The following is a 14693-nucleotide window of genomic DNA, read 5'->3' on the forward strand; positions in this document are numbered from 1 at the left end:
AGTGGGGGCGCCCAACCACTATTTACACTGTTTCTGTGAAGCAGTCCATCCGTGATCGTGACGAAGAGAGAGTTAGTGACAACGGGGTGCTTCCCCCCTAATCCCACCCCCCCCAGCTCAACTGCCCGGTGCCAGGGCAGTCCCTGTCCCACCGCAGCTGGTGGCTGGCCAAGCAGGCGTGCACCTGTTGTTTGTAGGCGGGAGAATGCCTGGAAACCACTGCCTACCACCAGCTCGAAAAAACTAACTCATGGTTTGCTTGTTTATTTTCCAATATTTCTCACCATTTTATTATGACAATCTGACACCTAATATAAATCCCCAAAAAAAGCTTGAGAGGGTTTAACACTTAGGGGAAAAAAATTCTGGCAGTGTTTACAACCCTCTCTAAAAGACAGGGGGGGGAAAAAAGATAAAGGAAGAAAAAGGAGAACATAACAATGTGTATCTATAAATAACTTTTTAGGTTGAACCACAATTTGGTTTTTGTTTTTCCTTCATTTTGGCTCATTTGACAAGCTAATGAACTGAAAGAAAAGAACTAGCTTTAACCAAACAATGCTAAAAGAGGATTTCAGAATCTCCAAACTTAGGAGCAGATTTGACTCATTTGGTATCACGAATTATTACAAATAAGTAAATAAAATGTTAATAGTTGATTTTCCACCAAAACTTTTGGGCTGTTCAGATTTCTTGATGTCAAAACACTAAGGTACTGCTCTGCCACAGAACCAAGTTATTTAAAACGCTAAAATTAAATCAATTGCCATTAATGAATATTACCATTTGGGTAGATACCTTTCTATGCCTTTGCAAAACCAGAAATGCTCTTATAGAAGTGTTTTCATCTGTCACCCAGAAAAATACCACTGCTAATAATAATGAGGAAGAGGAGGAGAAGGACTTCTTCATAAGAGTGACTTTCATACTTTATGCAAAATTCTACCTTTGCATACACTGCACTATAACCTTGCACTACAACTATTTGCTTATGGATCTCCTTTTCCAGGTGCCTTCTGAATCAAGGGACCAGAGCACTGGTTAAGAGTGTGGGTAATGAGGGTTCACAGATGTCGGTTCTATTCCAAGTTCAACTCCTTACTAAGTTTGCAAGGACAAGTCATCTAAAGTCTCTAAAGGTTGAGTGCTTCATTTAAATAAGGATAACTGGGGCGCCTAGGTGGCTCAGTCGGTTAAGCGTCTGCCTTCGGCTCAGGTTGTGATCTCAGGATCATGGGATGGAGCCTGTGTTGGGCAGTCTGCTTCTCCCTCTCCCCCTCCTTCCCCACTGGTGCTCTCTCCCTCTCTCTCTAATAAATAAAATCTCTTAAAAATAAAATAAATAGGGATAATAATCATAAATACGTGTCTCACAGGGCTGTTTGAGATTAAATGGAAAAATACGTGTAAAATTCTGTGCCCAGAATATAGCAAGATTGATGATGATGATGATGACACCTTGATATCCTCAGTTCCCTGCACAGTTTATTGCAAGGGTACATAGTCAATACGTGTTTCTTCAATTGAGTTGAATTTCCCCATACTATCTGTCTGAAGAAGCCCTACATTTCTTTCTAGAGATGACACTGGAACAAAATCTGGAGGAGGATCCGATGCCTTCACCCGACCACTGCTTGGAGACCCCACGGCACTTTGTGCCGTCCTGCATCAGCTCTGTCCCACCAGCCGATCAGCACCTTCTGAAGCTTGCAAGCTGCTCCGTGACAGAGAATAAAATCAGCCCTTTGTAAAACAGTGAGTTCCCTTTCTCTTTGCATTTCCACAGCCAGGCCCACACGCGGGAGGAAAACAGTAAATGCCTGTTCCTGGTCCCAGCTCAAGGCACCTGTCACCACTAATTGAACCCAAAGGGAGCGGTATGCCTTCCAAGGAAGGAGACAAGTGTTTAAATCCAATCCGTTCTCAACCTTCAAGACTCCACTCAAATCCACCTCTAGGAGGAACCACTGACCAGTCCAACCCACACTCATCCCTCCCTTTTGGGATCCTTATTGTAAATGAAAGAGCGCCGTCCGGGGGTGTGGGGGGAGGTAAGGTTATGTTAGTCTTGTTTCCTCACACACCCTATGAGCTCAGTGAAGGGAAGCTCAACTAATTATGAATTCTTTTGCACAGAACAAGGACATGTAATAGGCAGGAAACAAATATTTGATCGCTTGATTTAGGTCTGTTTTCCAATGTGCTCGAAGTACTTCTCCAGAATTATCTAATTAATCCTAACTTGATGAGAAGAAAGGCATATTGGATCTGCACAGGCTGGAGCCAAGTCCTGGCACCCTCCACGGTGTGAATGAGCAGGGGTGTTCTTGTCGGCTCTGCAACACTGCCTCTCCTTGGCCAGCACTCAATTTTTTGAACTAATGGCTTAGCACACAAGAATTAGCATTTTACAAAACCAAAAGCTAACTGCCAACCAAGTCTTCATGGTGTTGTTAACCGACAGCAAACTCTACTTTGAGTTCTACTTCCTTCAACTAAATGGATTGGGAAATGGTCCCAAGACCCCCAGAAAGAGGGTGGAGGGAACCACAATGTCCCCTGTGAACACATCAGCTTGCACAGAAATAATGAGATCCGCTACAACTAGCATTTGCAAAGCCTATTAGCCAGGTTCCTCTTTCCTTTGCAGATTCTGCAATTCTCTTTTTTTCATATCAAGGATTTTCAGGGACCCTAGTAAAACTAAAAAGCCTTCAGAGTCATACAATCTGTTAGCTTTCAAAATGCTTTCACACCTCCCCACCCAAGATAGGTAGACCAGATAACATAGACGGTCTCATTTTCCAGAAGCATAAAGAATCAGAGGGGCTGGCCCCAGGTCCCAACCCATGAGCAGCAGAAGGGGGACCCTGAATCAGCCTTCCCTCGCCCCTCCTTGGTGGGGTTTTACTCCACGGTTGACCAAAGGGCTGCAATGTAGTCGTTCGTCGTATTCCCACAGTGTGGCAGGCAAGATAACTTCTCTGAAAGAGAGAGCCCTGTGTCTCTTAAGAGATGGGGTGTCCCTGCAGAAAATATTGCCATTTAAATCCCTAGTCTTCACCAGTGTGTTTCACCATATTGAAGGCAAGTTCTCATCCAAAATGGTTGAGTGGGAGCCAACTGTGGTGTTCTAATCTTTGTTCATGCTGTCAGTGTGACATATGAAAGAAATATGAATAAAGTGACAGGATGAAAACAAAGCTCGTGGCTGGTGTGAGATACACAGACAGGGTGTCAGCGCCACACGCGCTACAACTGGGTCAAGTTAACACCTCTTCTTTCCCCTACATATGCGGTGTGGAAAAGCTATTTATAAAATGTTTTTAAATATTTAGGACCAAATAAATCAATATTGTTGGGAAACACTTACTCTGACCAGAACTCATTTAGTTGCCCTAGTCCCACGTGAATAACAGAACCGGGAATGTCAGGATGATCCGAGCCCAGGAATAAAACAGATGTGCTGTGCTTTCACGGAGAACGCCCTCCCGCGGCTGCCTTCAGGCTCCACCCCCGCCGGGGACCGGGCAGAAACCGGACAAGGATGAGATCTCAGAGGACTGGCCTCGTGACTTCTAGTTAGTACCGACGAAACGAAAATAGGCTTTCGAGAAGTTACCTGACTCTGCAATTCACTTTGCTGTTTCAGGCGAAGGTTTTCAGGCGTATCTGCCACGGTAGTGAAGGACTGCTTTGGGTAGTGTCTGTGGAGACATTTTTTAAAAGAACGTAATTAAAACATTATGTTGCAAAGCGATGCTTTATCCTTCCCTCCCATCACAGTGGAAAGAGGTGTCTCTCCGCATGGCTAGGGCCATCTCTGGATCATTATTCTGGGTCCCCTCCCCTCCTCCATTCTCATGACCCTCTATCACCAGTTACCCCACTACCTCCCAAAATTTCAACCTCAGCTTCTCTATTCACTGCTTGCCAACAGCATCCAAGCATGCTCAGGGCTCTCCTAACTTTTACTACCTCTCCCTCCAACCACACACTATTCTAGCCTGTGGAGCTAGACTCTCTTCTCTCCTTCAAAGAGGCCTAAACTCACTGCCCCTGCTCATCTCCTCTCCAGCTCTCTCTTCAACACCATGCATTCTGGCTTCTAGCTCCTGCTTCCAGAAGTTTCTCTGGTCAAAGCCGTAATAACTTCCTGTGGACACATGCAACATCTTTTTGTGTTCCTCTCGCTGGACTGCTTTTCCATCTAGAAACGTCCTTTCTCTTGGTTTCTACGTCACCACACACTCTCAGCCTGGCTTCTCCCCTTCTGGCTGTCCCTTCTCTGTCCCCTGTGGGTTCCTCTCTGTCTGCCCATCCCCCTTTGAGGTTCTAACACAGCTTCTTCTCTTCTCAGTCTACATCGGGGTGATCACCTGGGTGAATTCATTGATTCTCAGAGCTGTGGGTGATCTCTGCATATATGCTGATTACTCCCAAATCTAGCCCAGCATGTTCTCCTGGACCTCAGATTCACTGGCATTTCCACTCGGGTATGTTCCATACCCACCATAAACTCAACCAGTCTGAAACTCAACTGTCCAATATCCCACCCCATCCCCAAGACAAGTTCCTCCCTCTTATTCACTGTTGCATTTATTAGTGCCCAGTTGCCCAAGTCAGAAACCAGGGGATAATCTTGCCTCCTCACACATTGAATCAATCAATTGCCAAGTCTATTGATTTTATCTAAACACGCCTCGGGTATATTTACATTTCCCTCTCCACTGCATTTTTCATGATAAGCCACATTTTCCTTTCAGGTAGCTATAACACTTGCCAGTTTTGCCCTTCCAAGCCAAATTGCCAAAGCAGGCATTTTAAAATGCCAATCTGATTACATTACTCCTCTGAGTACCACTGTTCAATGTCTTCCCAGTGATCTGAGAATAAAGTCCAGCCTCCTTGTAGAGGCCTCACAATCACCCTCTATAGTCATCCTGCTCACTCGCCATGCTCCACCCATGGAGCTCACCCTTGTCTTTCCCCCCTCTTCCCCCACACACTGCTCTCCTGGCCCAGAACACTCACCCCTCCTCACACCCCGCTTCTCTGGCTGACTCCTCTTCATTGCCTAGGTCTTGCCTTAGACCTCACTTTCTCCAGGAAGCCCTCCTGGCCTCCCCAGTGTGCCCTGGAATGTACTTTCCTTCCCATTGTAATTCTTATATTCATCTGCATGCTCCTATTGACACGTCCCTGTCTCACAGTACAAGGAAAGTTCTGTGTCAGCAAGAACAGGCCGTCTTGTCTCTCGTCAGAGCACATTCAGCACCTACCAGTGTCTGGCTCATAATATGACTTCAGTAATATGTGTGGAAGGAAGAAAAGAAGGAAGAAAGGTAGGAGAGAGGGGGAGAGAAGAATGAGCCATATGACCATAGCACACGGTCAAGCCATAGTAAAGCTTCACCATGCTGTGTGATAGAGGGTCACACACAGGCCCTCCTAATGATGAAGTGAGAGTATCTGCTCCCTCTGTGTGGGGAAAGGTACAAACACTGGTTCATGGCTGCCCCCTCCCCACGCTCAGCCGGCGCAGAAAGTGTATGTCTAGCTGCCGAGACTCTATCATCGCGCTGACAGCTGTCCCTCAAAGAGCCGCCTCCCTCCCTAGCCCCTCTCGTTGGTGATGTCCACACTGTGCCTCTTCCTGTGGTTTCTCCCAAGTGTTCTCCACCTCACTCTCCTTGTAGAGGCTTCTTTCCAGCATCCTATTCCTGGCTTCCCGTGAGAAGGCTGATGGAGTCAGCTCTTGTCAGTGCAAACAAACTCTGTACGTCCTTGCAACAGTTACCCTAGCACTTCTGAAATCAGGATTAAAGACATTTTGTAGCACTGTGGGGTGAGACTCACAATAGGGAATGTACATCATTGCCTCATTTTCCCAGCATCCTTCAGGAATTAAACGTCCTATATAAGTAAAGTCTTCATTTAACTGAAGTTAAAACCCCACCACTGCTGGATGCATTTGAACTATTTTAATCGACATCCTTCGAAAATTTTACATAATTTTCCTACCCTCCTAGAGCATCTACAAACCTAATTTAAATGTTTTCATCATACCTGAGGGTCAGCTTCATAGATATTAACAAATCACGATGTAAAGCAGTAGTGCTTTCAAAGTCTACCACGGTTGGGATGGCCTAGATCATAGGAAATCATGGTGCGTGCCCGATTTCTGGGGTGTCGAGAGATCACTTCTCCCACAACACTCGGCCTTGCATGGTCTTCATCCCCTCTGGCTCCCACCTTCTAATCCAGACTCAGAAACTAGACAGTCAAGTTTGTTTAAAACGTTGGTCAAAACTAGTGTTGATTCAAGGGAGGAGGCCGTAGCCCGCAAGGTTTCTCCGTCTCCGCACCCTGGAGTCACAGCCTTGGTGGCAGCCGCACCCTTTGGGGGCTACCTCTGAGCTGTGCTCCACCCACGGAAGCTGGGCAGACAACTTCGGTGTGTTCTGGAATATTTGCACGTCAGTCTTGGACAGCTGAATTTCACCGGACTTCCAAAGGTAGAAACTATGCATTGCTATACTTTAAAGCTAAAATAAGAACAGGACACATGGGTTTTTTCCTAAATACATTCTGTGGAATAAAGTTTCACAGAGATTTTCAGGAGTTCTGCAATGTTTAATTCAAAAATGTTACATATCTATTTTAACTACTTTAAAGCAGTAATTAAAATCTGCTCTCAAATGTGTTACAGGAAGTTTGGCCCATTGAGACCCTGCTGTGCTACAGACTAACTCCGTTTGGGGGCAGACATTGGGGAATAACCTGCTCCTGCCTATTTCTGGTTAATTAAAAAGTAAACAGAATTTTTTAAGTAAACATAATTTTAAAACTAAGCAGAATTTTAAATTAAACAGCATCCTGAGATGGCCAAGTGAACTGTGGTGGGCGCAGGGGGCGGGGAGGGGGGTGGTTTGTAACTCCTTCTCTATGGGCATGTGAAGTTCGTCCACGCCAGGCAAAAATCATTTCTATTTGGATACTAACGAAACTTCACTTGCCACCCATACCTCCCATTCTGAAGTATCATTTCCTGAAAAATAATCTAAGTATTCTCACCATTTGATTTGACAGTGAGAAGAGGTGACAGCTCTGAACTTATAAAGTACATGCATATAAATAAAACACCACCTTTATAAATCTGATTCTGGCATGCCATACTGAATTCTCTGTGGTCAAGGGCTACACTTGAAGACAAGCAAACAAACAAATTGAAAAGCTTCTGCTGTTTTGGTTTTTTTAGAAGATGTATTCTGTTGAGCTGGTGACCAAAGCAGCAAACCTAACAGACCATACAATTACACAGAGGACTATAAACAGATGGCTGGCAATACTTGGCACTTTTTTCCAATCCTAAAATGTAATGATTCTGTAATGGTGGGTTCATTTGTACATCCTGTAACTTTGTCTAAAGATGAATAACCGGGGGCGCCTGGGTTGCTCAGTCGGTTAGGTGGCCAACTCTTGATTTCGGCTCAGGTCATGAACTCAGGGTTGTGAGATCGAGCTTAAGATTCTCTCTCTCCCTCTGCCCCTCCCCCACTCCCTCTCTAAAATAAATAAATAAATACGAATTTTTTAAAAATAAGATAAAGATGCATAACAAGAAGAAATTATCCAAAATTTTGACCTAGGAGAAAAGGTTCAATTTAGTATTAATAACCAAAATAATAAATGCTGGGAGAAAGAAGGAATTTGTATCTGAAACTACTAGGGATCATGAGTAATATAATGGATTTCTCAACACCATGTCTATGTAGTAACATCCGTCTACACTAATCCAACAATATCCTCCTCTGAAGTCATAGTCTCAACTCTTCCCCACCCACCACACACCTACAGAAGAAGAAAAAAAGAAAACCAGATACAGGAATAAACTGAGGGCCCAATGGTCCCTCATGGGATCATAGGACAGAGAAGCAAAGCATTTGCAAATTAACTGATGGTACCATACAGTTAATCCTAGCTTTTTCCAAATACTGTATTTAAATGGTAGTAGAAAGTCTTTGGAAAATAAATGTCTTGAATAGAAATCTTAATGAAGGTAGATTTCTTCACCAGGCCTACAGGAGGTATATTTTCTCCTTGTCCATATTAGGGGTCAGAATTTAAGACAGAAGGCATTAAGTACCACGAAATGGGTGTTCAAAGAGAACCAGGAAAAAAGTAAAAAAAAAAAAAAAAAAAAAAATATATATATATATATATATATATATATATATATATATATAAAAGAAGAGGTGGATGAATTGGTACATTAATACATTTCCTGGAAATACGGCATATCATACATTGGGAGCTGGTGGAAAGATCTGGGAAATACTGTGGAATGTTTAAGCATCATAAATAGAAGTCTCTTAGCTGAAGTACACATGAATTGGATGAAGTGTATGTATCAAACTAGGCTGCCAGCCGCAACAAACCCAGATTTCCGTGAAATGCTATAATCAAAATAAAAAGAGGAAGAATCAAGATAATAACAGAAGACAACATCTGAAACAGCAAAGTTAGGTTACAGAAAGAAGACTTCTAATTTTTTTATCTCTATGAGATTTCGCTGATTCGAATAGAGGAAAAGTGATATGCAAACCACTGAGCTGGTCAGAGTGGGAAAAGCGGTGTAAGCAAATTGCAACCTCCACGGACATAGTTAAAAGAAAGAACACGCTGGAGAATGTGAGCATCCAGGACCTCACTTTTTATCCAGAGCCCAGTGGCCATGAGAGCACTGAAGCTAAATTTCCCAGGTTTGGACCTGGATCTTCCACCTACTAGCTCTGTGCCTTTGGGCAGCTTTCTTAACCTCTCTGGCCTCAATGTCCTCATCTGCAAAATCAACATAATGGTAGCACCTCTTAGGCTTATTCCAAAAATAACACCGGTAAAGCATTTCAAACAATGTTTGGCTCATAGTAAGCATTTAATAAAATATCTATTATTAATAGCAATAATATCATTATTACTATTACTACTAGTAGTAGTACTTTCTCTTTGCTCTGCGCTGCAAACAGACTTAACCTCGGTGCCTCCTTACATCATCTATCTAAGGAGGATAATGGACTCCTGGTTCTCTCATGAGGTTGTTGCCAGAACCACGTAAAAGACCTTTATAAATGGAAAAATACTGTAAATGTGAGATATTAATAAGCCACTTAGACATATGAAGGTAAGGTCTTTATGAATCTGTTTATTGCATATCATGTGTTAGCACAGTGGTTCTTGCACAGGACATCTGGTGATAGGCAAGGTCTGGAGACATTTTTGACCATCTGTGGTTTAGGGCAAGTGGTGGGTGGCGGGTACTCTTGGCAGCTAGTGGGCAGAGGTGAGGGATGCTGCTAAACATCCCACAATGCATAGAACAGCCCCCGCACCCACCCCAACGGAGACTTACCCTATCCAAAATTGCCAATTCTGCTAAGGTTGAGAAACCTTAAATAATAGATGTAAATCTCTAATGTTATAGAAGTCTACTAATATTAAAACTTCCAGCTCTTTCTAACCAGTCTCCAATCTCTGTTTTCATTCTCGCCTGCCTGGCAAAGTCAAACAACCCCCCCACCTCCCCTGAATCCTTTGCCACACTACCAGTCAATCACATCTGTCTGAGCCTTCTCCCTCGTGAGCACTTAATTCTTCCCCCTGTAGCTTTTTGTTTACTTGACCATGTTAAAGTTCCACTCGAACTAGAAAATGTGAGAGCAGAACTCAGGTGTCAGAAGACTTTGTTACTACATCATCATTTCCTTACAGGCCCTGTGCAGAAGGGAGTTAACATAGCAGACCTGAGTGCTGTATTTGAAAGGCCAGCTTAGGGGTGGCCTGGGTGGCTCAGTTGTTAAGCATCTGCCTTCGGCTCAGGTCATGATCCCAGTGTGCTGGGATTGAGCCCCGCATCAGGCTCCCTGCTCCGCAGGAAGCCTGCTTCTCCCTCTCCCACTCCCCCTGCTTGTGTTCCCTCTCTCGCTGTCTCTCTCTCTCTGTCAAATAAATAAATAAAATCTTTAAAAAAAATTTAAAAAATTAAAAAAAAAAAGAAAGGCCAGCTTACATGGGGGGCCCTTGGCCGGTTTCTAAGAACTTGGACTTGGGGAGGGTTCCCACCACCATTAACTGATAAGACTGGGCCCAAGCTGTTTGTACAAACAATAGAGTTTATGCCGAACACTTGCTTTCTTTCTGGGAGTCTGGAATTTGGGTACCTGCCAGGCAAAAGGTGCCTCTATGAAAAACCCCCAGTGAAAACACTAGGAACTGAGTCTCTAACGAGCTTTGTTGGTTGGCAACATTTAACACATGTTGTCATGACTCTTTGCTGGGAGAATTAAGTGCATCCCATGTGACTCTTCTGGGAGAGGACACTGGAAGCTTGTGCCTGCTGTCCTCTGGACCTGGCACCATGTGCCTTTCCCTTTGCTGATTTTGCTTTGTGTATTTTTGATGTAATAAATCACAGCCATGAATACAACTCTATGCTGAGACCTAAGAGATGTTCTAGAGAATCATCAAACCTGAGGGTCTTGGGGATTGCCAACATAGGACCCTTTGTTCCTAACAACACATTCATCCAGAAAAAGGATAGCAACATTTTTAATATTGTATCTACTTCAAGAAAAAGCAATTTCAACTCTTAAGAACATTTATAAGGTAAAAGTTCTGACCTCACATTATTAAACTGGCTTTTCAGCCCTGCCTTTCTGAGTTAGGTCAGGGCCCAGTGACTTTGCTTTGGACCATCTTTTCATGCTCTGATCTTAACCAAAGAAGTAATTTTATCCAAGGGCCAGGATCATAACTCTAGTAGATGGTGGGGAAAAGATAGAAGGTTTCAGCATAACTTTGAGTATTTCTCCCAGGTCTGAACAACTCCATTTTTTCACATCATTCAAAATTATTTTTAAAGAACAGGAAAAAAATTCAAAAATAAATCTGAGAGAAACTACCACCAGCAGATCATCTATGAATTTACTTATAAAGGATGTACTTCAGCAAGAGAGAAAATAGAACAAGCTAAAATGCAAAGAGGAATGGTAAGCAAATCAAATGGTAAGTGCACGTGCACATGCACACACACACATTGTGTGGAATGATAACAATATTATCTGAGTTTTTTTTTTTAAAGGAAAAGGTAATGTACTGGATAATCAGATTGAGAAGGTAGTAGGAGAATTTGTATTCTAAGGTCCTTCTATTCTTCGTGAGAAAGGTTAGGTTAAGGTTAAAGGAGAAAGTTAAATTCTTACTGAATTTTAGACTGTGCTTCAGCAAATATGATAATATTTTAAGGGTACCCACAAAGAATGGAAAATAGTACATGAAGTCAAGTCCTATAGAAGGGGAAAATCAAATTTTTAAAAAAATACCAAAATACTAACTCAATAAAATAAAAGAGAAAGAAGACAAAAAGAAAAAGAAGCATAGAATAAACAAGACAAATAGAAATTTAACCACTGGGAGAAATAATTCAACAATCACAAAAATATAAATGGGTTAAAATTGCCAGCTAAAATACCAATAGAGTCATATTTTTTAATTCTACTATAAAATAGCTATGTTTTTGTGAGACAAAATACACTTTAAAAATAAAGGCATTGGGGTGCTTGGCTAACTCAGTTGGTTGGGCTTCCGGCTCTTGACTTCGGCTCAGGTCATGATCTCAGGTCGTGAGATCAAGCCCCACGCCAGGCTCCACACTCAGTGCAGAGTCTGGTTGGGATCCTCTCCCTCTCCCCCAGCCCCCACTTGCAAGCTCTCCCCCTCTCTCTCTCAAATAAATAAAATCTTTTTTAAAAATAAATTAAATAAAGACATTATTAAGAATAGAAACACTACACAGTGATAAAAGTTCAATGCACCAAAAAAAATATCATCCTAAATATAAATGTACCTGATATTAGTCTCAACCAATTGTTTAAAATATGCATGTGCATATGTATATTTATAGAGAAAGGGGGAAAGGAGCATACATGTACATGCCTACAAAATTAATAGGGGAAAAACTGGCATATCCACCAACATGGTGAAAGATTTCAACACTCCTCTCCCAATTATTTCTAATCAGTAAATATATCAAATATGTGGAATTTGGAATTCATGACAGTAATACTGGTAATGTCTCGGGGTGCCTGGGTGGCTCAGTCAGTTAAGCCTCTGACTCTTGATTTTGGCTGAGGTCATGATCTCATGGTCATGGGATCAAGCTCCACATCAGGCTCCAAGCTCAGCAGGGATTCTGCTTGAAATTCTGTCTTCTCTCCCTCCCACTTTGCCCTCCCCCTCCACAACCCCCCACACCACACCCCCACTCACATACATGTGCTCTGTCTCTAAAATAAATAAATAAATCTTTAAAAAATATATTGGTAATGTCTCCATACAGGGGTGGTATTCAACCCACTTAACAACCAATACATGATAGGCACTCATCAATCAGAAAGGTCTCAGAGCATGCTTGACCATGAGTTACTGGCAGGACTCACCAGTGTATACTGCCTCCAAGCACTCCCCCGTGCAGGAAAAGCAGGATGCCAACCTGTGCCATGTGGAATGAGCAGAATAATAAAAGGAAAGGAAAACTCTCTCTGTTGAGATACTGACTCTTGATACATGGATTCTTACTCCCTCTGATAGAGCTTCCCTGAGGATGCTTGCATTTGAGCCCAGATGCAATGAGAAAAGGTAACAGCATGAAACGGGGAGCAGAGAGGCAAGATGAAGAGGGGGAGAGGGAGAGAAGGAGAGAAAGACTGTAACTCCCACCTGGGATCAACCGTCACACGCTAAACAAGAGAAACAACTGCTAACCACCTTCAGGAAGAAAAAGCATTGAGCACAAGGAGCCCAAAGAGCCTCGTGTTCTGCCCAGAGAGGCTTCTAATGGCAAAGAATCAACAGGAAGAACCACATGAGGATACACAAGCCAGGCCCAGCTATGAAGATGGGACCAAACCATCCGACTCTTGAAGGAAGTGGGGACCCCAAAAATGGATGAGATGGAACAGCTTCAGACTGAAATATGAACTGGTGCATTTACATCTGAGTTGCACTGTGTGCTCCCAAAAACTAAAATGTTAACAGATTTGTTTAAGGAAGACCTCCTCCAATGCCTAGAATATCTGAAATGAAGCCAGCACCAGGCTTCCACAGCAAGAGTCAAAAATAGCAGCGTACTTTCCTTTGTAAAGGCTTTTGCTGCCTGAGCACACTTTGCCAGACACACCAGAGAGTTTCCCAGGCCATTTTCTTTCCCACCTGGGGCCCAAATCTCAGAAGGCCTGAACAGCCAAAGGCCAAGAGCTGGGCTTCTTCACTCTGTTCTCCAAAGCAAGCTATGTGTGTGCTCCCGTTCCTAGTCTTTGGTTAGATTTCATTCCCTGAGAGAATATCTTAAAACTCACAATCATCAAATTAGAAAGAATTTGTTGTTAGTGTAAGAGCCATAAATGAAAATGGCATATTATACGAGAGAAGGAGAAAACCTGGAAGTTTTTCCCTTGAATAAGAGTTCCTATGAAATTTCATAACTATTAATAATGCTCAAAAATAATCCTACTTAGGTTATCTTTTCAGGTGTGTAAAATGGCATAACCAAAAAAATTCTCAGAGTGTCTTGGTGGCTCAGTCATTAAGCGTCCAACTCTTGGTTTCAGCTCAGGTCGTGATCTCGTGGTTCGTGAGATCGAGCCCCACTTTAGGCTCCACGCTCTGCAGGACTCTGCTTGGATATTCTCTCCCTCTGCCCCTTCCCCCACATGCTCTCTCTCTCTTTCTAATAAATAAATAAATCTTTAAAAAAAAATACAAAACTTCTGTACAGCAAAGGAAACAGTCAACAAAACAAAGAGGCAACCCATGGAATGGGACAAGATATTTGCAAATGACACTACAGATAAAGGGCTGGTATCCAAGATCTATAAAGAACTTCTCAAACTCAACACCCAAAAAACAAATAATCAAGTCAAAAACTGGGCAGAAGACATGAACAGACACTTCTCCAAAGAAGACATACAAATGGCTAACAGACACATGAAAAAATGTTCAACTTCATTAGCCATCAGGGAAATTCAAATCAAAACTACATTGAGATACCACCTTAAACTAGTTAGGATGGCAAAAACTGACAAGGCAAAGAAACAACAAATGTTGGAGAGGTTGTGGAGAAAGGGGAACCCTCTTACACTGTTGGTGGGAATGCAAGTTGGTACAGCCACTTTGGAAAACAGTGTGGAGGTTCCTCAAAAAGTTAAAAATAGAGCTACCCTATGACCCAGCAATTGCACTACTGGGTATTTACCCCAAAGATACAGATGTGATGAAAAGAAGGGCCACATGTACCCCAATGTTCATAGCAGCAATGTCCGCAACAGCCAAACTGTGGAAAGAGCCAAGATGCCCTTCAACAGACGAATGGATAAAGAAGATATGGTCCATATATACAATGGAATATTACTCAGCCATCAGAAAGGATGAATACCAAACATTTGCATCAACATGGATGGAACTGGAGGAGATTATGCTAAGTGAAATAAGTCAAGCAGAGAAAGACAATTATCATATGGTTTCACTTATTTGTGGAACATAAGGAATAGCATGGAGGACATTAGGAGAAGGAAGGGAAAAATGAAGGGGGGGAAATCGGAGGGGGAGACGAATCATGAGAGACTAGGGACTCCAGG

At 42.7% G+C, this 14693-nt stretch overlaps 1 protein-coding gene across 2 annotated transcripts in view; it reads right to left on the reverse strand.

Annotated features, from left to right (window-relative positions):
* NEBL (nebulette) overlaps nucleotides 1–14693 on the reverse strand; it is a 344799-nt gene that overhangs the window by 220860 nt on the left and 109246 nt on the right. For both annotated transcript variants that reach the window (XM_081820730.1, XM_081820727.1), the window contains exon 3: nucleotides 3623–3707. In XM_081820730.1, coding sequence (XP_081676856.1) covers nucleotides 3623–3707 — 85 coding nt within the window. The remainder of the gene's footprint in view (nucleotides 1–3622; nucleotides 3708–14693) is intronic.

The sequence above is a fragment of the Leptonychotes weddellii genome, chromosome 5 (genome assembly GCF_054177405.1).
Source record: "Leptonychotes weddellii isolate Sample4059 chromosome 5, ASM5417740v2, whole genome shotgun sequence".
NCBI lineage: Eukaryota > Metazoa > Chordata > Mammalia > Carnivora > Phocidae > Leptonychotes > Leptonychotes weddellii.